The 23,376-nt window shown below is 37.0% G+C and overlaps 1 protein-coding gene across 1 annotated transcript in view; it reads right to left on the bottom strand.

The window, feature by feature from the left end:
* CSF2RB (colony stimulating factor 2 receptor beta common subunit) overlaps positions 1 to 20,855 on the bottom strand; it is a 28,986-nt gene extending 8,131 nt beyond the window's left edge. Inside the window, exons 1-10 of the mRNA XM_029287278.1 lie at positions 20,759 to 20,855; positions 17,010 to 17,136; positions 12,217 to 12,380; positions 9,424 to 9,584; positions 7,792 to 7,969; positions 4,854 to 4,986; positions 4,571 to 4,740; positions 1,723 to 1,878; positions 1,477 to 1,635; positions 161 to 251 (exon numbers count right to left, since the gene is read on the bottom strand). Coding sequence (XP_029143111.1) covers positions 161 to 251; positions 1,477 to 1,635; positions 1,723 to 1,878; positions 4,571 to 4,740; positions 4,854 to 4,986; positions 7,792 to 7,969; positions 9,424 to 9,584; positions 12,217 to 12,380; positions 17,010 to 17,136; positions 20,759 to 20,819 — 1,400 coding nt within the window. The 5' untranslated portion in view covers positions 20,820 to 20,855. The remainder of the gene's footprint in view (positions 1 to 160; positions 252 to 1,476; positions 1,636 to 1,722; positions 1,879 to 4,570; positions 4,741 to 4,853; positions 4,987 to 7,791; positions 7,970 to 9,423; positions 9,585 to 12,216; positions 12,381 to 17,009; positions 17,137 to 20,758) is intronic.
* Positions 20,856 to 23,376: the final 2,521 nt, after the last annotated feature.

Here is a 23,376-nt window from a genome sequence, read left to right as displayed (position 1 = left end):
TACTTCATGTGAGCTCCCGAATCCACTATGCCTCTGCTCCCAGTGACTTATCCTGTGTGTTCTTTGGATGACCTGGTCTGATTTTGAACGCAATACTTTCTTTTAACACTATTTTCCCACCTCTGTTATGCCAAGGTGTTAAAATGTACATCATGCATACCTGAGAAGATATTTTTGGCAAAAGCAGATTCCTCCCATCATCAGAATGATACAGACCACTGTTATTAGCAAGATACCCCAGAGAGGGAAACCTAAAACAGAACAGAGTATAAAAAAAGAAAATCAATTAAATGAACTATTAAAGCAAGTTTTAGGAAGAAAAGAACAACAACAACCGGATCGGACCACACAGTATAGTGTGGAATGACATCCAAGTGGGCTGTCTTTGATGATACCTGGGAAACTATATGTCATCCAGGATACTGTTCCACTTCTGCTATAGCCATAGCAATAGCACTTAGACTTCTATACTGCTTCACAGTGCTTTGCAGCCTTCTCTAAGCAGTTTATTGAGTCAGCATATTTCCCCCAACAATCTGGATCCTCATTGTACCAAACTTGGAAGGATGGAAGGCTGGGTCAACCTTGAGCTGGTGAAATTCGAACTGCTGAACTGCAGGTAGCTGGCAGTCAGCAGAAGTAGCCTGCAATTCTGCTTTCTAACCACTGTGTCACCACAGCACTTAGTTTGGTAAAGAGAAGATCTCTCAAAAGTTTAGGCAGGAATTTTCACAGCTCTACCCGGAGACGTCAGGGACTGAACCTGTGATCTTTTGCATGCAATCACATAATTTGCATAGATTGTATTTACTTTTTAAACAGTTGCATAACTGGAGCTTATTTCACTGTTTTCATTATTTCTATTCCTTAATTCAGAGCATTTATTTCTAAATTATTTCAGTACTTTTGCTGAAAAGCAGTATCTAATTGTTGTCTTGAAATAAATAAATAAGATGTAGTAGTAGTAGTAGTAGTAATAGTAGTAGTAGTAGTAGTAGTAGTAGTAATAATAATAATAATAATAATAATAATAATAATAATAATAATAATAATAATAAAGTTGGAAGGGACCTTGGAGGTCATCGAGTCCAACCCCCTGCTCAGGCAGGAAACCCTACACCATTTCGGACAAATGGCTGTCCAATCTCTTCTTTAAAACTTCCAGTGTTGGAGCATTCACCGCTTCTGGAGGCAGGTTGTTCCATTGGTTAATTGTTCTCACTGTCAGGAAGTTTCTCCTTAGTTCTAGGTTGCTTCTCTCCTTGATCAGTTTCCATCCATTGCTTCTTGTCCTGCCTTCAGGCCCCTTGGAGAATAGCTTGACTCCCTCTTCTTTGTGGCATCACAATCAAAGTGACTCTGGGTCACAATCCAAGCCAAATGCATGCATTGTATATTATATTTTGCCTTCTGAAGATAACCTAAATTATTTCCCCATAAAGACCAAAAGAAGATTAGTGTGCACTCTTAACTTACCACTGGTGGTTTGCCAGCCAAAGTCCTCACTCCATTCACTCCAATAACCTTGGTAGTCAGGGTCGCTTACTATTGTTCGCACCTTTGCTATGTAATTTTTGCCTAGTTCCAGGAAATGTGAAGTGAAGGTAAATTTTTGGTTTGTGGTGTTATCAACATGGGCCTCAGAAGAAGGGAAAAAAGATAAGTCATTAAATGAGGGCAAACAGAAACATAATCTGTTTGCTGTATGAAGCAATCTATTCTATCTTACCTCTGAAGGTTTTCCAGTTTCCCAGTATGAGATCTGATATGTCTTTTGCAAATCAAACACTGTATGGATGATTTTAGAGTCCCAGTGGAGGATGTACTGAGGGCCATCAATTACTGACATGGACAGGTTGTAAGGTGGGTCTGGCTTGACTAGAAGAAACAAAAATGTATCAAGAGACTCATCAATTCTAACTCTCTCTCAGGCTCTGGATACATTGCATCATCTCTGATTCTTTCCCTCATTCAGATTTTTCTGAATTTCACATTAAAGAGAAATATTCCTAGTATTAGTAAGTTATTATTAAAAAAAACCTGAGCCAGATGATATGCTTGTGCATCTGTCTAGGTCAGATTCAAAGAGTTAGTTTTTCATAACATCCCAATATATAATTTTAGTTACTCAGGGAGAAAAACTTATGAGAAAAAAAACACTGGCAACTTTAATTCAGCATTGTAAATATAGGATAATACATAAAGATTCAAACTCAGAATAATTAGAGTTTTACTTTCTTTCTTTTGAAAAAAACATAACAGCTTTCTGTTTTTTAGCAGAAATATGCAAATACTAGTAAATTCAATAGAAACCCAAGCAAAAGCCTTAGCCAGCTGGAACAACAATCACTGATGAAGCATCCTTTGCTGCCCTCTACCATGTGCAAAAGAAACTAATTCTGAGTTTTAGACAACTTTATTAAGCTAAGTTGAAGTTCATCCATCTTCACATTGCCAAGGTTAAGAAACTCTGTTTTGAACAATTCGATATGGCAGACTGAGAAAGCAAGTCTCAGTGGCTCAACTTTCTATGGTTAGGTCTCCTATCCATACAAGTGCCATTTGCTGACACTTTTTTTTTAGTAATTATTTCCTTCTTCTTTGTCCTCACTCTTTTCCTTTCCAGATGTTTGTATCCATGACTATCTTATCATCCTTTTGCTGCATTCTCTCTTTTGATTATATATAGACCTTTTCTTTTGTGCTCCCACTGAACTATTATTGTTTTGATGCTAAAACATGAAAGCAAAAACAACAGGATGCCTACATTCCACCATTCATTACATTTTTATTAAAAGTTTTTGTTTCGTACTTTATACTAATGATGAACATCTTATAGCCAAGGTTTATAAAAGGCTGCTACAGTTGAACGTAGAATGTGAATCTTTTAAACTTTGCATAATTCAATGGACAAGGAACATTAATTATATCACAATGTTGGAGAAATGGAAAAAATATGTAGATTAACGGACTGAAATTTACATTGAATTATAACCTTAAAGAGAATTTGTACAAAGTGATGCACCAGTGGTATTTAACACCAGATAAATTATCAAAGATGTATAAGGGTGTTTCAAATGTTTGCTTGAAATGTAATTGCAAGGAAGATACCTTTTATCACATGTGTGTGAAAAGGCAAATAAATATTTGGAACAGATTGGTGTTTCACTTCAGAAGATTTTAAAAATGGACTTACAATGGAAACCTTGATTTTTTTTTCTTTTAGGACATTAGATAAAAAATGGGGGGGGGGAAATGGAACTCTTTTATTGTATATGTTGACAGATGCAAAAATTCTGTCTGCCCCAAAATGGAAGGAAGCATCAACTCCCACAATGGAGGAATGGATCAAAATGATGATGGTGGGGAAGTTGACTACATCAGTTAGGGAAAATAATGTAAATAGTTTTGTTGTTACTTGGAAATGTTTCTGGATTTTCAGCTAGGAAGAGAGAAAAATGAAACTTTGTGTTTTGATGATTAAATGGGTTATTGCTATAGAAATGACTAGTAGTTACTATTTGGTATGAGTAAAAAGTTGATATTGTAATTCCCTTAGGAGTCTTACAGCCCTGAAAAAAGTTGGAAGCTTCTACTTTTTGTTTCTTTTGTTTTCTATTCTCACTTCCCTCCCTGTGTTCCCTTTCCCTTCCCTTTTTCTATTGTCTTTAATTCCATTTGTATTTTATATTCAGACATTCCATTGTAGGTCCATAAAAACTTGTAGCAAGGATAACCGATGGTTCAGCTGCAACATAGGCATGTTGGAAAGAAGCTCAAAGTTTCAATGAATGCTTTTGTACTTTTGGAAAGCTGAACCATCAGTTAGGGAAGAGGAGATTTGCAGTAGTATAAACAGGGATGGGAAAACAGAAAATGAAGACCTGTCCTGTTAGTTACATATTTATTTGATACATATACTGCAGGGGTGTCAAACTGCCAGCCCCTGGGCCAGATTCATCATGCCGAAACTGCGCCCACCCCAGCTCCGGCAATGGAGAAAAAGTCCTGATATGTCGTGATACATCACGTGATGTGGCGAGTTTGACACCCCTTGATCTACAGTATATCATGCCTTTCCTCCATGGGCTCACTCCAATGTGCGGACCACTTCTTTCTCCAATTTGTCTCCACAATGGGGACATGAGAAATTGCCAAGTAAGCTTCTGAGGACACGGATTGTTCACAATCTTAATCTACTCTCTACTTCATACATGCCATAGTGGTCAATTAGATGATTATTATCTTCATTACATTAAATCCCATCTTTGTTATGGAGTTCAACTCAAAGTATGTGAGGTTTTTAAGAATAGTCATTTAGGCACTGATAAAATCCAGGGTTATTTAACTTTAGTGAAGTTGTGATATCATGTGTCTTCAGGCCATACCTAAATCCTCCTTAATCTGCTAGATATATGCTAGAGAAGATTATACGGTACAATCCATTTTATCTGCATGTTTGCTTCTTTATGACTCTGTATTGGATATAATCCAAGAAAGAGAATCAAGAATTACAGGAGTCAGCACATGCTTTTGTGAAATAAATAGGCATTCTCTAAAGGGGACTTACTGTTCAGATACATCTTGATCTCTTTCACTTCTTCTTTTGGTATCACACGGACAAGATATTGGCTTTGCTTGCTGGAGTTAGTGACATTGATCTCACAGCTTTGCAGTACATGATAAGTGGCATTATTGCTTATAAGAGCTTCTTGATAGACTTCAGAGCACTCCATCTCTCTGCATATAAACAAATGTGACAGAGAGAACTTATAAAAAATATACATTAAATTTAAAAAATTTTTAAAAATAAGTCATTTGGGAAAATATTTGATTTAAAGATAGCTTCTTACTTTGATCCAGGTTTGTCTTTGTAAAAGAGTGTGAACAAGACAGAATTGCTGATTTCTTGTCTCACCTCCCAACTGCATTTGAGTCGATCAATTCCATTAAAATAACATTGAAGATTCTTGGGCACAGCATCATCTGATGGAGAAACAAGAAATACATTCATTGGAATTGTGAAAAATATGACAAAAATAAGAAGGAAGAATTTGATAAAGAGCATTGCTAAATTTAAAATTAAAAAAAGGTAAAGGTTTCCCCTAGCCAGTTGTGTCTGAGTCTAGGGTGTGTGCCTCTGGAGCAGTTTTAAAGCCTATGAGCAAGTAGATGTTTCAATGCTAGCAAACATTCAAACTAAGTGTAAGTAAGACATATAAAACATCCTCGTGGATCAATCCAATACAACCTTCTAATTCTACATCCTATTTCGGATAAAGTTAGCCAATTTCTTTTGGAAAGTTCATTATTGTGTTGAAAAATTATCCTGTACCAGTTCTCACTTGATTTAAAGAAAGATAATTTGTTTTCAGGATTTTTTAATTTTTATTTTGTCAAAGAAGAGGAAAAGAGGTGGGGTATCTGGTGTTCTTGCATCTAGTTAGTTACAAAGTGAAGAAAAGGTATTTCCGTGTATATGTCAATAGTGCATCTTTCTTTGGCAGTCTGTAGGGTCCTTGGTTTATCACAATCAAAAGCCAAGGGAAGATGAGAAAACTCTTTTACAGTACAGACAGAGAAATTCAGAGAAATGTGTAAAAACAATGGACAATACCAGCAATGGCACATTTGCCAATTTCAACCATAAATCAAGCTCAAGAACACCGGAAAAACTAAATAATCAAGTATTCTGAGAATAAGGAGGCAAAACCGAAGCCCCATAACATTGACACACAAGAATAAAACTAAGCTAGTAACTGTTGCTGCCTAATAATTTGTATCAAGTGGAGAATCTTTTTCTTGTGGTTCTTGCATGTTCACTTTAAAGTTCAACTGAGACTCACCTGGGTTACTCTGACAGTATTCTGATCTAACCTGGCCTCAGGGCACTCTCAGCATGGGCCTGTTTCAAGTGGCCAGGAGTCAACATTTGCCCTTTCTGGTTAATAGTTCAACACAGATTTGTCAGCCAATCTAAAATTGGTAGCCAACGAACTTCATTACACCCACCCCATGTCCTTGTTTTTTTTAAAAATCCATCCTTTCATAAAAAGAAAGGAAAATGTTCTGTATTTCTCAGGGTTGCAAAGCTCCTCTGCCAACTGATTCTAATGCAATAGCAGTTTGCTTCAGTGCCCCCTTGACAAAGGAGCCAATTCCTCTCCAATGGACACACAAAACACTCATCAGAACTATTTGAGAGGCAAACTTGAATTGGCTAGTCACTATTAATTAAACATAATCTTTTACTGACAACCCACCAGTAACAATGTCGCCTAAACACAAAGGACCTCATCTCATTGCTGGTGTGGAACTGAAGATTTTTTGGAAGATCTCCCCAATGGCCTATTGCATCTGTAGCTGGCTTTCTGTAGTCATTGTGATTTAAAAATCATTGCTAGACTTGGCCTTAGTAAATTTCCCTAATCAACTTTTAAAGCCATCTGAACATATATAAAACTAACAGCTATCACTACTACTTGGGAGACAGAATCCATAGATGCTTTATGTATCATGCCTTGGAGAAGAATGGAATGAGCAGCTGCATGTAATGAATAAGTACCATTTCAAGAAAAAGCTAGCTAGGGAAAGCTTTAAGTGATTAGAAGTGCCAGTTATTTAAAAGAGAGAGAAAGAGAAGGGAGAAGAGAAGTATAAAGACAATAGTTGGTAAGTTGGTAAATTCTTCTTCCTATGCTAAAAGGTCTGAAGTTCTAAAAGGTATCTTGAAATGGCCTTTCAAGATTCACTACCCACTTGGAAAATCTTAGAGTTCATTTTGGATGAGTTCTAAGTGTAATATAATTAATTATTACAAACCCAAATAATAAGGAAATTATTGCCAACCATTGTCTTTATCTCTTTTCCTTGTCTAAAATACATTGACTTGAAGCTTTCTTGAAAACCATAATGTAAAAATTCGATAAAGTAGCCACCCATCTAGCTTTGTGAAGCCTTCATATCATATTGGATTTTAAAAATGGGAAGAAGAGTTTGCTATTGAAGCCCCATTGATATCAACTTGAAAAGGATAAGTAGAACAAAAAAGAGTGTGGTAGCAACATTTACTCTGTTCAGCCACTTCCTTTGATTGACAAAGTCATCTGAGGTAAGTCATTGCCGGTGTTACAAAAAGTGTGAAACCTCAGTTTTTGCATTAAATGTTTTTTTCACATAAAGTTTTATGTTGCTTAAGTTATTACTTAAGTCTTATTCTCTTGTATGTCAATTTTTCTAGAGAACTTCCTTTCCTGAATCTATGCATTCTGTTGTTGACACAGAAGCAGTTCTGAGATCAGTCACTAAAGATTTGTAAAGATTTTCAAATCACAGTCTCATTGTTCTGGAGTTTTAAAAAAGTTTCAGCCACTTTTGCCCAGCTAATAGTTCTTCCACCAAGGTCATCTTCCTTACTATTTACACTGCTGTGCAATAACTGTATTGCCCCTGGCAGGAATTCTTGAACCCATCTGAAAAGCATGCATTTTTTGAGCTAGATAAATGAAATATTTCAAAACCCAGACTAAATTCTAAATTATTGTTTGTCTTTAAAGTGAGAAAACAAGAATTTGGACAATGGAAGAGTTAAAACAACTTCTTTTTTTCCTATTGATATGATAGATGGGAGCTTAATAAATGACAAAACATTGCAGTGGTTGGCCTAAATTTTATCTAACTGATGAGGATCCTTTCCAGAAATTTAAAGCATCTGCAAACATCTGCAAACATCAAATTTTCATTTTTTTCTCAGTCAATAGTCACACAAAGTTCTCCTGTTTTTCAACTTACCGGTACTTTCTGGTGTTTGCCAAGTTACCACTGGACTCCAGTCACTGTAACGGCCAGCAAATCCACTTCCTGGACTTGGCTTATTTCTAACCCTGGCAACATATCTGCTGCCAGGCACAACGTTACTGTGTCGGAGACAATAATGAGACTTATTTGAGACCAATACAGAGGAAGATTCCTAGAATGTGTAAGGAGAGAGATTGGTATAAAAATATGGAAAAAACAAACAATTTATCTGTTCTAGGAAAATAAACATTCTAAACTTGTTTCTTATTTAATGCAATGATTTCCTATGTTTAAATATTGGGTATTAAATATTTCAGAATATCTAATTTATCTGATGGAAAATTATGGAAAATTGTAATAATATTGGGTGGAAAGATTTGTTTCTCTTAACTATTTTTATGGGTATGTTGCCCAGAGTCCTGTTTGTAGATGGATGGTTATAAACATTTAATAAATAAATGAACAAAATTAATTTTCTCCTCCCATTATTTTTGGGGATATGGACAAATGGGGGGGTATTTTTAAAAATAAAATGCTGGTATTTAAGTTTACTGGAGTTTTTCTGTACTTATTTTATTGTTGGCTTCTTTGAAAAATAAATTGTGCACTGTAGTTCATCCTGATGTTATTGAATGCTAATAGCCCAGTGCTGGGGGTCCAGGGTCTACAAAACTTGGTTGAGAAACCAAATATTACCTACAAACACTAGGTTGCAGCGTGTCCATATTCAAAATAAACTTTCATAAATACAGCCAGCTTCAGTTTTTGATTAATCCACTCATGGAGTGAAAGTTCATTTGAGATTGTTTTAGGGTTCATCCCTGCTCATAGCCTCATCAGCTGGATTATTTATTTATTTGGCAAACTTTTAAAAGGTCATTGTTCAAAGAAGTTAGGGATTTTGGACTATCATATTAGGAAGGACGGAAGGACGGAAGGACGGAAGGACGGAAGGACGGAAGGAAGGAAGGAAGGAAGGAAGGAAGGAAGGAAGGAAGGAAGGAAGGCTGAAGATGTCATAAGATTAGAGTTTTAGTTTGTTTTTGAGCTACAGATAATAATAATAATAGTATTAGTAGTAGTAATAATAATAATAGTAATAATAATAATAATAATAATAATAATAATAATAATAATAATAATAATAATAATAATAATAATGTTGGAAGGGACCTTGAAAGTCATCGAGTCCAACCCCCTGCTCAGGCAGGAAAGAAAGAAATTTCTTTCTTGCTGGGAATTTCGGACAAATGGCTGTCCAGTCTCTTCTTAAAAACTTCCAGTGTTGGAGCATTCACCGCTTCTGGAGGCAGGTTGTTCCATTGGTTAATTGTTCTCACTATCAGGAAGTTTCTCCTTAGTTCTAGGTTACTTCTCTCCTTGATTAGTTTCCACCCGTTGCTTCTTGTCCTGCCCTCCGGCACTTTGGAAAATAGCTTGACTGACTCCCTCTTCTTTGTGGCAGCTCCTGAGATATTGGAACACCACTACAGTATTCTCTAGACTCCATTCAAAACTTACAATTGCTTTTGTTGTTGAAGAAATCTACTGCTTACTACTAGTTTCGTAATAAACTGTAAATATAAACCACTGTAACTATGTGATTATAATGATTGCCATAGATACCTCCCAAAGTTCCCAAGTTCTTTTATAGCTTATTTCAAAATCCAGGGGAACACCTTCCAACAACTGATTTCTGTTTGTTCCTCCACCTGCTTTCCACTCCAGTAGGAAATTACATTCTTCTGTGGCAGTAACATTTAATTTCTCAGGTGGCAGAAGCTGAACTAAAGAAAAAATGAGGGAAAGGTATAGGTTAATTCTTGCCCATGTGGAAATCACTCATTTACTAATACTGCCCAGAAGTATCAAAGGCCAATATTTTTCCCTTCAATGGTTGTAGGGAAAAACTAATGTTTGTAGGAAAAACTTCTTATCTGTAAATATAAGATGCTGTCATGAAATCTGAGTTTTCTGTACATTTATTGTACAACAGTACATTGAGAATTTTCTCTAACCTGATACCCTCCAGGTGTGTTCGATTTCAGTTCTGGTTGCAATATGGCCAATAGTCATGCTTGGTGAGAATTATAGGAGCTTCAATTAAATATGTCTGGAAGGCATTATTTAGGGAATATGCCCTACATATTTAATGCAATAAAAATATCTCTATCATGGCCAGGAAAACGAGAAAAGAAACTAGATGGAACAGTCAAAATCTTTGATTGTCAGATCATTGGTAACTTTTCTGCACATTCCATATAACAATCTGGAGAAAGAAAAAAGGTGCTCTGAGTCTAATGATGCAAGCTTGGAATGCCATCTAACCATGGTGGGATTCAGCTGGTTCACACCACTTCGTTAGAACCGGTGGCTAATTTTTTGTTGCTCAGGCCCAGAATGGATTTCTGGAAGAGGCATTCACACAGAGAACTGGTTGTTCACATATTTGAATCCCATCACTGCATGTAATCCCATGGATCAAGTGATGAAAAAAATGGCATCAGTCTCCAACTTGATCATAAGAAAGCATCTAGTTAATTAAAGAGGATAGTAAGCTTCTCAAAAATACTGTCAGGCCCTAGCAACCAAATCCATGTGTGAAAGGTTGAAGCTGACTGCTTTATTGTGATTTATCTGTAGTACAGAAACTTCCCCAGACTGCTCACCTTCCCTTGGAACAAACAGATAAGGTTTCATGGACCTTGGGGAGAGGAGGAAGAGAAAGGGGTCAATCCTATTTCTCTTGTGGCTCACAATGACTCAAAACTAATTTCCCGCTTGATCCCTCCCCACAATAGACCTCTCCCTCTTCCAAGTTATCTGTGAGCAGCATGAGGGGAGAAACCTCACAAAGTGAGACCTAGGACTGGGCTCATTTGATTGTCCTAGTTCCATCTGCATTTCCTCCAAACAGAAGCAAGCAAGTTGGTACAACTGTCCCAGATTCCATGGAACTCCTTGTCTAACCAGCTCAGTCCAGATGTTGTTGTGCGGACCCGCCTGAACTGGTCTATCAAGGCTGCTTTGTTCCAATCTGCATCTGCTGCCAAGAACTTGAAATCAGCTATGTAAAGCCTCACCCTTCTGTTGCCTTGTCTGAGCTGCCAAATCTTGCAGCTGGCTCTCACGACTCTTTATCAGGTCTCCAAAATGACCTCTGAATCTGTCCATAAAGTTCTGGTAATGTCCATGAGTTGGTTGTTTCATTCTACGATGGGCAGGGCTCACTTAGCTGACAATTCCTTTAACTAGCTTAGCACAAAAGACCCTCTTGTGTGCTCTTTAGGGAATTCTGCAGGTTGGGTTCCCATAAGCAACTTGCCGTGAGCAATGAAGGTTCTCATCTTGTCTGCTTCTCCCCCAAATGTCTCTGAGAAACCTCCATGGTAATGAGTAGCCGGTGCTGACAGCAACGGGGCATTCTGGAATTACTGCTGAACCAATGTTAGGCCCAAGCAACCAGATCCACACATGAAAGGTTCAAGGTGAGTTTCATTGTGTTCTACCTATAGTAGAAGGATCTTCCCAGACTGCTCATCTTCCCTTAGAAGCAAACAGTTAAGGTTCCATGGGACTTAGGGGGTGGGGCAGACCTAGGTGGCTGTCGAGTGACTCAAGGCTAACTCCCACTGGATCCCTCCTCCTTGCCTAGCTGGGAATTTCCCAACAGTATGTTGCACAACACCAAGGTAGATCTGAGAGAAGCGAGTGGAGAAGCTTTGGTCTACAAAGCACTACTTTGCTTAGCAGTCAGTCAGTTTTAAGTGTCTATACAGGTAGTCCTTGATTTACAACAATTCTTTTAGTGACCATTCAAAGGTACAATGGCATTTTCCCCACTTACAACCATTGCAACATCCCCACATAATCAAAATTAAAATGCTTGGCAATTGACTCATATTTATGATGGTTGCAGTGTCCCAGGGTCATGTGATCCCCTTTTGCGACCTTCTGACAAGCAAAGTCAATGGGGAAACTCAATTCACTTAACCACTGTGTTACTAACTTAACAACTGCAGTGATTCACTTAACAAATGTGGCAAGAAAGATCGTAAAATGGGACAAAACCCACTTAATAAATGTCTCACTTAGCAACAGAAAGTTGGGACTCAATTGTGTGAGAATTGTATTTCAATTCTTGAAATATAAGATTTGGGTTCTATTTGGGAATTTTTCACCATGCTGCCTAACAACTAAGCTGGCAAGAAAAAGTCCCTTGATGTTTTAATTGGTGATCATTCTGAAGTTGCTGTACTTCAAAGTTGTCACTGAAACTATCTTTTCAGCAGTTGTTCAGGATAGTCACCTTTTTAAATTGTTTCAAATTGCTTGAGGTAGAACATTGGTCTGATGTTCTGTACTTGATTAGAGGAAGGTGGATGTGGAATATTTTCACATGGATATGCAGATACATACTGTTCTTGAAGAGGTCAACATTCAGTTGTATTTCCAACTTCCGATCAGGTTTGAAAATGAATGAATTAATCAGTAGAGAATTGAATCTGGTTTCATTCCTCCTACAGTGCCAATGTATCTCGGAGTCTAGTTTTTTGCTATTGCAGATCATCTTTGTGAGGTTTCTGTAAACAGCAGAACTTTGTTTTATTGAAAAAAGCAACGGTTTCTTACATTAACAATATGAATAATTCCAAAATTAAATTAATACCTTTGTTATACTAACAAAGTTAATAAAGAAATGTGCATGCTTTCAAATTCTCCAAAATTCTTCCCATCAAGCCAAACAATATAAAATGGTTGGGATTCAGACCATGAAATAAGCAACATAATAATAAAGTAAACAGTTACAAAAGAGAACAATTACTGATGTGAAACAATCAATCCCTTCCAGTTTAGTTTTTACCAACTTCTAGAAAAACTGTTATAGATATTCCTGGTTTTCATATGTGAAATGTTACATGGTCACAAAACTACCCACTCCTCTTTGTCACCCTGCTTTTAACTCCTTCCCTGGCAGATTGAAAAACAGTTCCTCTTTCAGAGTAACAGAGGCAGAAGACAACAGCTGAAACACCACTTCTTCATTCTTTGAAAGAGAACAAAAGGGCAGATGGTGTCCACTTCTCCATTGCTAACAAACTATATTTTCTCATCTTCACAATAGGGAACTTCAACTTGTATTTCCTCAAACTATAATTAATATGTGGTGAAGGAAGCATGATTACATACACTGCCATGAGCATATGTACATATTCATTGGGAAACCCACACATCTATAACTGAACCTGAATAGAATTCTCAAACTACAGTTGACAATGATTTCCAATCATGTAGAGAGAGCTAGAAGAACAAGATTTCTAACCATACAGAAAGAACTAAACACAACACTTCAGTTTAGGTCAATGCTTTGATTGGACCACAGTCTATCTATTCAACAAAATGTTTAATACAACTGCCGGTTTTACCATCACTACCCAACATTTTTTTACTATTGTACAGCATTCGGGTATTATCTCTTCCTTGTGCAAGTGGTGTCACAGCCTTTTATTTCTCTTCACCTGGTAGAGTTAGTCCATCGTGTCTTCAGATGAGGGAGGAGGGATCAAGCCAGTCATTGAGAATAGCAAAACCTCCCCTCTGAGTCTCTCTCTTTCATGGAAATATTGGAAAGGGGAAAGTTGTTGAAGATTTAAGATTCTTAAAATGGATTTACAATGGAAACTATGAGCTTTTCTTTTGGGATTATTAAATAAAGACATGGAAAAATGGAAATTTGTCATTATATATATTGAAAGCAGCAAGAAACCTATATGCTCAAAATGGAAAGAGACATCAATTCCCACAACAAAAGAATGGATTGAAAAAATGGTGGAACTGGTAGAGATGGCAAAGTTAATTGCATTCATTAAGGATAAGAAGGTAAATAATTTTGTTTCCACTTGGAAACTGCTTCTGGACTTTCTGCTTGAAAGAGCAAAAAAATGAAACTTTGATTTTGGGTTTTGACGACTAAATAGGTCATGGATATAGAAATGGCTAGTGTTTACTATTTTAGATAAGTAAAAATGTGATGTTATAATTGTATATATAACTGTATAGAATTGCACCAAAAAAATGGAAGTTACTGGGTTTTTTCCCCCTTTTCTTTTTCTTTCCTCAGTTTATTCACTCCTCCTCTTTCCTTCTCTCCTTTCTACTCCCCATTTTCCCCAACAAAAAAATAGTAAAGGTATTTTTTTAAAAAAGAAAAACAGTTTCAAACATTTGGGACTCATTAGCTTAGGAAAAAAATGATTAGGCTGGAGAATTATTGGGCTCTATTAAATGATGTATGATTTAGACAAAGTGAATAGAGATAACCAGGGTTACCCAGTGAAGAGATTTAGAATAAATAAGAAAAACACTTCTTTATGCAGCAAATAAATAAAATTATGGAATTCATTACCACAAAGTGAGATGATAGACAATAATGGCTTTGAAATGGTATCAGATAAATTTGTGACAGAAAGCTCTATTAAGGGCTCTTAGTCTTGGGGGACAGCTATGTCTCCCTCTCCTTCTTGAAAACACCTCAGAGACATCTGACTAACTATTGAGAGAAAGAAAAGGCTGGATTCATGAACCTTGGCCTAATTCAGCAAGCCTTGATCTCATGTTCTTACATACTCTTTTTGGTAGCTACTGGAGAGATAGTAGTAGTACTTCATACCATCAGCTCCTCCAAAATCAATAGCACTCCTTAGTTCAGGGGTAGGCAATCTTGGTTCTTTTATGATGTGTGGACTTCAACTCCCAGAATTCCTGAGCCAGCTGTGCTGGCTCAGGAATTCTGGGAGTTGAAGTCCACGTGTCATAAAAGAGCCAAGGTTGCCTACCCCTGCCTTAGTTCAAAGATGTCTCCCAATATAAATTACCCATTAAGGGCAGAGCAATGAGAAAGAAGCACTGTGTCTGAAATCAGCCTTAGATCTTTCATGTTTATCTCATTGCAGCACAAACATTTCCCAACAATCTCTCTTTTTCTGTGGTGTCCTCATGATGTTCTCTTCAATTGAAGTCATCGTGAACTGTACCAGTTTTGTAGTACAGGTCGTCCTCGATGTATGACCACAACAGAGCCCAAAATTTATGTTGTTAAGCGAGATATTTGTTAAGTGAGTTTTGCCCCGTTTTACGACCTTTCTTGCCACAGCTGTTAAGTGAATCACAGCCATTGTTAGGTTAGTAACAAGATTGTTAAGGGAATGGGGCTTTCTCATTGATTTTGCTCTGAGAAGATTGCAAAAGGTGATCACATAACCGTGAATAAATATGAGTCTATTGCCACGCCTCTGAATTTTGATCATGTGACCATGAGGATGCTTCGATGGTTGTGTGAAAAATGGTCATAAATCACTTTTTTCAGTGCCATTGTAACTTTGAATGGTCACTAAAAGAACTGTTGTAAGTCAAGGACTACCTGTACTGTTTGTCCTCTTATCCCAACATTGAATTTGCTATGGATTCACTATAACACACTTCCCTCACCATTGCAATAGCCATAGCAATAGCACTTAGACTTATATACTACTCCATAGTGCTTTACAACACTCTGTGAGTGGTTTACAATGTCAGCATATTGCCCCCAGCAATCTGGGTCCTCATTTTACCGACCTCAGAAAGATGGAAGTCTGAGTCAACCTTGAGCCCTGTCAAGATCGAACTCCAGACTCTGGGCAAAGTTAGCCTGAAACACTGCCCTCTAATCACTGCACCACTAGGGCTCCTCCTTCACCATGCTGTTGATAGCATAGCCCGCTAAACCCAGGGAACAGGATCAGCTATTATTAGCCATTTTCTACTGGTATAAGCATGCTCTTTCCCCTCCAATCCATAGACAGAATCTTCCAAGGCCACTGTCTTTGGGCAGCAGGAAAATCTAGTTGTTTTCCACAGGCTTTCCTTCTGTATCTGTCAGACTTATAAACCCACCCTCAATCTGGAATTCTGGATCAGCCTGAAGAAAAGTTTACTAGCAATGAGGCTAGACAAATCTGCATGTGAAGAGAGAGCAAGAGAGCTCTGCTTCTTCATGATGAAATTCTCACCATGCCTATTAGTTATTGTTTGGCTGAAAATGAATTTAACAGAGCTAGTCCAGAAATAGTATTGCATCAGCTTTCATTTGGACTCCCTTTGAATGTACCATGCAAAACATTTGCTCAAAACCTGAACATATTTTAACAGATGGCTAAACTCATTAGTTTAACCTTCTCTGAAAATTCACCTACATCCCAGAGCAAATCTAACAATCTTTCTTTCAAATTTTTTGTATGACTTTAAAAAAATAGCACAGACCATTTGCCAACATTACAGCTGTGGCAGGCCAGAGGTCACCAGTGATGGCAGAAAAATATATATTGCTCTATTGTTCTACTTGCTTAAGCATTGATAGGTAGCACTTTAATTTAGCCATAAGGGAAAGCCCTTAAACAAGAATAAATAAATAAATCCACAATATTTGTGCTGGTGACACTTCTGCATATTCTGTGCCAAAATTCCTTCATCTTCTTCTTCCATATTTCTCATTCAGTATCATGAAAAATGAACTATATTGAGATTTCTTATCTGAAGAGAAGAAAATTTCAGCAGTTTCCAGAGATAAAATGTGTGAAAAGCATGTCCTAGTGAGTGCATAAAATGCTCCCATCTTTCTTTTTTTAATTCTATCGCTTGTAGTTTGATGTCTTCTAGTCTTCCTGTGCATCAGATAAAGTGTTAAACCCTACAGGAAGACTACTAAGAAAACTCTTCCTAGGGGAATTCTTTCCTCTTTCTTGAAGGAAAATAACTTTCAGAAAGCCAAGTTGACACAGTGGTAATTTTTTAAGTATTCACCCATAAATTTATTCCCTCTTGATAATATCTGAAAGGGCACATTTCTTTTAAAAATACATAATTTATGTTTAAATGGTACTTCTCTTAACATTTATCTTCTATTTTTTTTTCTCCCAAAGTACAGAATGTTTAATTCTTTATTGTTAATTATTTACTTGAATGAATTATTTCCTTGAAATAAGAATGACATTAGAACATTAAGAACCTGTGAAGTATCAGTGATATACAGTTCTGACCTGCCCTTTTGGGAGTTGCAACTATTCCATGAGCTCCAGTGTCTTAGCATTACACCCCTCTAGAAGTCCTCTTTTGCCCCGCCTTTTCTTTTTCATATACCCAAGTTCCTGTAAATGAATCAATGCTCAGCCACTCACAAATCATTGTGTTTTTCAAAAAGGTGCATCTTGACAAAGGCGTTTCCCTCCCGAGGCTCAGACCAGGTGCAGCTTATATGTGAGGTGTAGTCATTGGAACAGCATAAGGTTTCATGCAGCCGGCTCTCTAAAAGAAAAAGAGAATATTCCTAAAGACATTAAACTGGTGTCTTGAGTAATAGCTACAGCAAGAGCAAAAATAGCAAAGACAAGAAATGGGAATTTAAAAAAAATGTTTTAATATTATTTATTTACTTGGGTATTTAAGCACTATTAAGAAATATACTTTTGTTTAATTTCATACCATTCTACAAAGTTTTTCCATTTTAAAATTGCCTTTTAAAATTCAGATTGAACAGAAAAGAAAATTAGAAAGCCCCAGGGTAGTATAACTCCTAGTTGTCCCTGCCCATATTTAAGCATGAGAGAGCAAGTGGAGCAGAACTTTAGAGGATGGTCTTAATGTTTTTGTAATGTTCAGTTTTAGAATCCATTTTATCCCTTATCGGATTAATGCAGACATTTTCCAATTGTTGACCAAGGCCTCTGTATGAACTGGCAAAGACGCCAATCTCCTAACTGATAAAAGATACCTAGAATGTGAACTTTTCTCAGGCTCTGAACATAGAAATACATCTTTTGACCAAAAAAAAGCCACCAATGAAGTAAAAATGGTTGTTCTTCTCCAGCCTTGTGTAGTCATAAATTTTTGATAAATGCAACTGGGAGGAAGTGTTTGCATCTTTCAATTATATGAGCTTTTTTCTACAAAAATTGAAAAGAAAATCCCTATGTTTGGATACATGTGTGTTAAAACTCTTATTTGAGTGTGAACCTAAATAATATGAACAGTACAAGTAACTGGACAAGTTCACATGTACGCCCCCAAAAGAAGGGAAACAAATTGGGCAGATTGCACATTACTGTATGCATAAATGTTGTAGGAAAAGGCTTCTCACAGACCGTGTAAATTGCAAAACCTTTGGAGAAGAGTGTGTCCCTGTACCTTGTATAATGTTTTGGGTAGGAGCCCTGCTGGGAGAAAAACAGGAAGGAGTGTACCAAAGATGAGGGGCTGGTAAATCTGGTCAAAAATATTTTGTCCCCTGAAGCTGAGAATTTCATTCATTATTTTATTTCCATAAAAATAAGGCTTACTCTAGTGTTTTTATTTACTTATCGTATTTGTATACAACTGTAATCTAGACAGACTCCCAGTAATTAACATTTACATACAATAATATAATTAAAATATCCATGTTATAGAGCTGAAACATACAGAGTAAACACATTAAAAGAATCTTTAAGAATCAAAATAACCATGTAATATGATAGAACAACATAATTTCTATCATATCAAGGAGCATCTAAATTTCTACACACCCTTTGAAAGAGGTCCATTTCAATAACTTCCAAAAAATATAATAGCAGAGGTAATTCAAGTCTCCACTGGGATGCTGTTTCAAAGCAGAGATGCTCCTACTGAGAAACATCTGGGCATATTACTGCAGTTTTATCCCTTACTTCACAGAAGTGGGGAACTAACATTCGGCAATAATTATATCAGTTTGATTCTGACTGAAAAAGACAGCCCTGGAAGTATCCAAGTGCCAAACTTTATAGGCTTTATTGAATTACATATTGAATTATATCCAGAAACCAATTGACATCCAATGCAGAGCTCATAACACTGATATAATATGTTCATAGTAAGGAGTGCCAGCTAACAAATGGGCCATCAAATTCTGCCTTAATTTAATGTTCTGAATGGTTTTCAAAGGCAGCTCTATGTAGAGAATCTTGCAGTAGTCTATTCAAGTAATTACAATGGAGTGAGGTGGCATCAAAGGTCTCTCTTGCTCCGAGTAGGGCTGCGACTGGCAAGCCATTCAAATTTAAACAAAGATGTTTGTGAGAGTCCACCTGCCCATCCAATAGTAGCCACAAATCTAGGAGAACCTTCAAGTTACAATGTACCTTCATAAAGGATACAGCTTCCCTGTCAAGAGACAGTACTGGAATTGGTAAAGCACCTCACTGCACAAAGCAGCAACACTATCCTATTTGGATCCAGATTTAGCCTGTTTTGTCCCATTCAATTCTGGCAATTTCCAAGGACAAGTTTCAGATGATATTCTAAGTACATTCATGTTAATGTTGAAGATGGGTGGTTGGGGAGAAAAGTTTCCCACAAAGAAATGATTACCTAGGGTAATCTCTGTTCCCATATAACCCTCATCTGAAACGACCCACTAAAGCAGGAGCTCAAGCCTTTGCAGTTGGTCCAGAAGGATACTATATTCATGGTGTAAAAGGTTGCACATTATTCCCAACCAGATCCCAACTAAAGTCACCTACTGTGATGACCATAGTGTCAAACCCTACCTAGCTGGGCGAGATTAAGGAAGCACAAACAACACAGATTTCAGTAGAGTATATTTGATACTAGACTGAGATAGCTAAGAATATTGTAAATTATAAAATAAATATCCCACTTTTGTGTATAGTGTGTTCATGTGGAATTTCTCTGAATTATTTAAAAAACTTTTCCCCAAGTTTCTTTCTACCTGAACTAAATAGTCATTTATGAAATACGATGTCAACCAACTCATGTTTTTGTCTTGATAGTTTATATCTATCCTTTTTCCATTGTTTTCCAAACCTCATCACTATGCAATAGTTGTCAGTCACATTCAAAGAATGCCTCTCAAGGAAAAGGAACATTGCAATCCTATTCAAATCTGCTGGTGCCACTCCTTGCTGGAGTGAAGTATTGATAACCTCCCAGCTCCAGCTTGTCACACCTTCTCCAGCTCCACATAAGAGCTACATGGGGCATGGTTCCAGCCCACAAGTGGCGGAGGACATACCAAAGAGGATCATCAGTATCAGAATTCCAGCTGACATGACAAGACATTACTTCAGTTACCACATTGGCCTCCACCCACAAACAGTCAAGATTTTTGTTAATCTGGACAATTTTTTTCAGCAAAAAGCTGCATAAAATAGTCTCAGTAGACAGGCTGGAGATCTCTTTATAATTTCCACCTCAGAAGGGAGTTACCAACATTCTCAGAAATGTTGCTGTTAGGGACTATGGTGGTGAGTCTTCTCTATTTTTTGAAACAACAATATCTCAGAGATTAGGGTAGTTTAGCATTGCTAGTATTTCAGAAGAGTTTTTTTAGATCTAACTTTTACAGTGGTTTATGAAGGGACACAAGTTTTGGTCTCTACTGAAGAAGGGGTATTTGCATGGCTTTTTTATCATAGAACGCCCAGAATGGAGTTCCGGCACCTTTTTGGGATGGAACCTTGTAGGGTAGGCAAGGCGGGTTGTATGATGTGTGTGAGTTCCAACACCTTTTTTTTATTTTTTTTACAAAAAAAAGCACTGGGTATTTGTATTAGCCATCATTGATCTGCATTCAGACTAAATGAGATTATTTACAAGCATGAATCTCACAGAGTTCTTTTTAGCAAATTTATTAAGAAGAATGGAATGGAATTGTAAGAATCCCAGTGACTGAATTATATTGTATTTAGTATCAATTTACTCCATGTACATAATGGCTTTTTTTCCTAATGGCTTTCCCATTATCAAGTAAGGGCATAGTCTTTTCACTGCTAATGGAGAGGCTTGCAACTGACTATTAACCTAAGAGATGTCTGATTCTTTATCAGGAAAAGAAAGATCAGAAGGAGCAAAGAGGGAAGTGAAGAATAAAATGTATGAATAGAAAACTTACCTCGAGCTTCAATGATGACAACAATGAGGCTTAAAGTCAGAGCAATGCTGTAGGGCTTCATGTTCATTAAATATTCTTTGTTGCGTGAAGCACTCACTTGTGGGCAAGACCAATTTTTTTTGAATAAGGTACTATTGGCTGCTTTGCCATTGCTGCTCTTTCCCCTGCTGAATACGAGAGCAAAACATTCAGTGTAATTATTAATGCTCCACCTGATTAATTCCCAAATTATTCTTTTTCATTTCACTTGCCCACAGTCCCTTGCTGCTTCTTAACAAATTGCATTTTTGCCACAAAACTACCAAGACTGGGAGACTTAGCTACCCCGTTTGTCAAGAATGTTTGCTATTAGATCCACTTGTTAAAAGAAATAAGAAGACAAAATAAAACAAAACTTCTACAACAGGGGTGTCAAACAGGCAGGCCCCCAGGCCAGAGGCGTCATGTGCAGGCCACGCTCACCATAAGCAGGCCACGCTCTCCATAAAGGCAAAAAACATCACTATACATCATGATACATCATGTGATGCGATCGAGTTTGACACCCGTGCTCTACGGAGTCCCAGGTTCCCTTCAATGTCCCAGAATTTCTTCAAAGATAGTTAGCCTTAAAAACTCCAATCAGATCAGCACAGATGAAAGGCAGAATCACAGTTCTAAGGTTAATTATCTACCATCAGAGGGAACTGTTCTGGTTTCTCTTCATATTGTAGACCAGTGTCACATTTTATAGGGAGAAGGGAGAAAAGATAGAAGAGACAGAAACAGTAGATTTACCACATCTCTTCACCAGAGAAATTCCCCATACATATATCTTAGAATTCCAGATCAGGCTAGTTAGACATGAAACCAAAGGCCCTGATTCTGTGAAGCTGATCCTCAATCTCCATTAGCTGTCAGATCTGAATAAGGAATGTACTTGTGTTCACTTCAACACTAGTGACTCTTGTTTTATTTTGTAGCTTCTGTTATTAGAGCAAATAATAGAGCAGAGTGTCTTTTGGTTTAATAATTTTTTGTTTTTAATATCTTTTTTTACTTTTGAATGCTGTCCAGAGTTCACTGGAGATGGGCAGCCAATAAATTTAAAATTATTAGATTGGTCACACTATCAGACAAACGATTAGATTAGATCTGGACTTTTTATTCAGCTATCAGAATAACAGACTTGGAAGGGACTTTGGGGTTCTTCTAGTCCAAGAAGAAAACCCTGTTCAAGCAGGAAACCCTATAACATTTCAGACAAGTCCAAGGAGACCATAAGTTCTAGTCCCACCTTAAGTACAAAGCCAACTGGGTGACCTTGGACTAGTCGCTCATTCTCAGTCCTAAGAAGCAGACAATGGCAAGCCACTTCTGAAAGTCTGCAAAGAAAACTGCAGAGACTTGTCCAGGCAGTTGCCAGAATTCAACACTGACTCAAACACATGCATGCAAACATACACAAAACAGCAATAAAAGCAGTTGGTATGTGTTGAGATTTTCTCTGAGAAAGAAAAACAGTTTAAAAAATGTTAAAAACTTAACAATATGTGGTAACAAATAATAATAAGCACTCACCTTCTCATTTAAATTTTCTCTTCTTTTTGCTGATAGTTTCAAACTATACAATTAATAGTGAATGATTAAGCTTTTTACTCCACTGCCGATTAAAACTTTTCATAACTATAGGAATCTTCAAATACCATTTTCCAAAGATGAATGAAATGTTGATAGTTTAACCATACAGTTTGTATGTTGATCAGTTTCTGGTAAAGTTTCATTTGTTCCTTTTGATTTTCTTTTCTGGTAGTTTCCTTTATTTTCAAAGTAATCTTTCAACATCTCTTTTGCTTACGGAAGAGAAACTAAATGTTTCATGTTTCAAATAATTGCATAACATTTAAAAAAAACATTGTACTTCATAGAACAATCTACACTAGACGTGTCCAATCTATAGCCCGTGGGCCACACGTAGCCCTGGACAGCTAGTAATGTGACCCCACAAGACCTCAAAAAATAAAGGAAGTTTGTTTTTCATACACATTAACTATATGGCATATTTTATAGGTGGCCCAAGATAATTCCTCTTCACTCAATGTGGTCCAGGCAAGCCAAAAGGTTAGCCACTCCTGGTCAAGACTATCTATTACAATTAAATTTTATTGGACAAAATGAATGGAGAAAAATGTGATGTGATTTGCAATATTTACATAATAATATCCTTACATAGATAACACAGATTATATAGTTTATACCATTTCTTAATGATATCAACATTCAAGTAACAAAAGTTGCAACATTGGGGTAACTAAAATGAAATATTCTTAGGTTAGAGAGATTTTGGGGAGTGATGGATCTCTTTCTCACAATTGTCCATTAAAATGAGTTTAAAAAGGATATTGGCTTTCACATAAAAAAAAAAATCCACATAGAATATCCAGTTTTTTTTCGAACTGAGGATGTATACCTGATAAAGTTCATCATCTTGGTTGTGAAAAAATGTTATAAATCAATAAAAAGTTATTACATAAACAGTCATAGCTCATAATTGGCTTCATTAGATACCTGGAATATAATTCTGAAATGAGAGAGGGGGAGGGAGGGAGAGGGAGGGAGGGAGGGAGGGAGGGAGGGAG

Source organism: Protobothrops mucrosquamatus, unplaced genomic scaffold (assembly GCF_001527695.2).
Source record: "Protobothrops mucrosquamatus isolate PMUCROS unplaced genomic scaffold, P.Mucros_1.0 scaffold_22, whole genome shotgun sequence".
NCBI classification, from domain to species: domain Eukaryota; kingdom Metazoa; phylum Chordata; class Lepidosauria; order Squamata; family Viperidae; genus Protobothrops; species Protobothrops mucrosquamatus.
The sequence above is the reverse complement of the archived record's forward strand: the minus strand, read 5'-3'. Positions and strand labels throughout refer to the sequence as shown.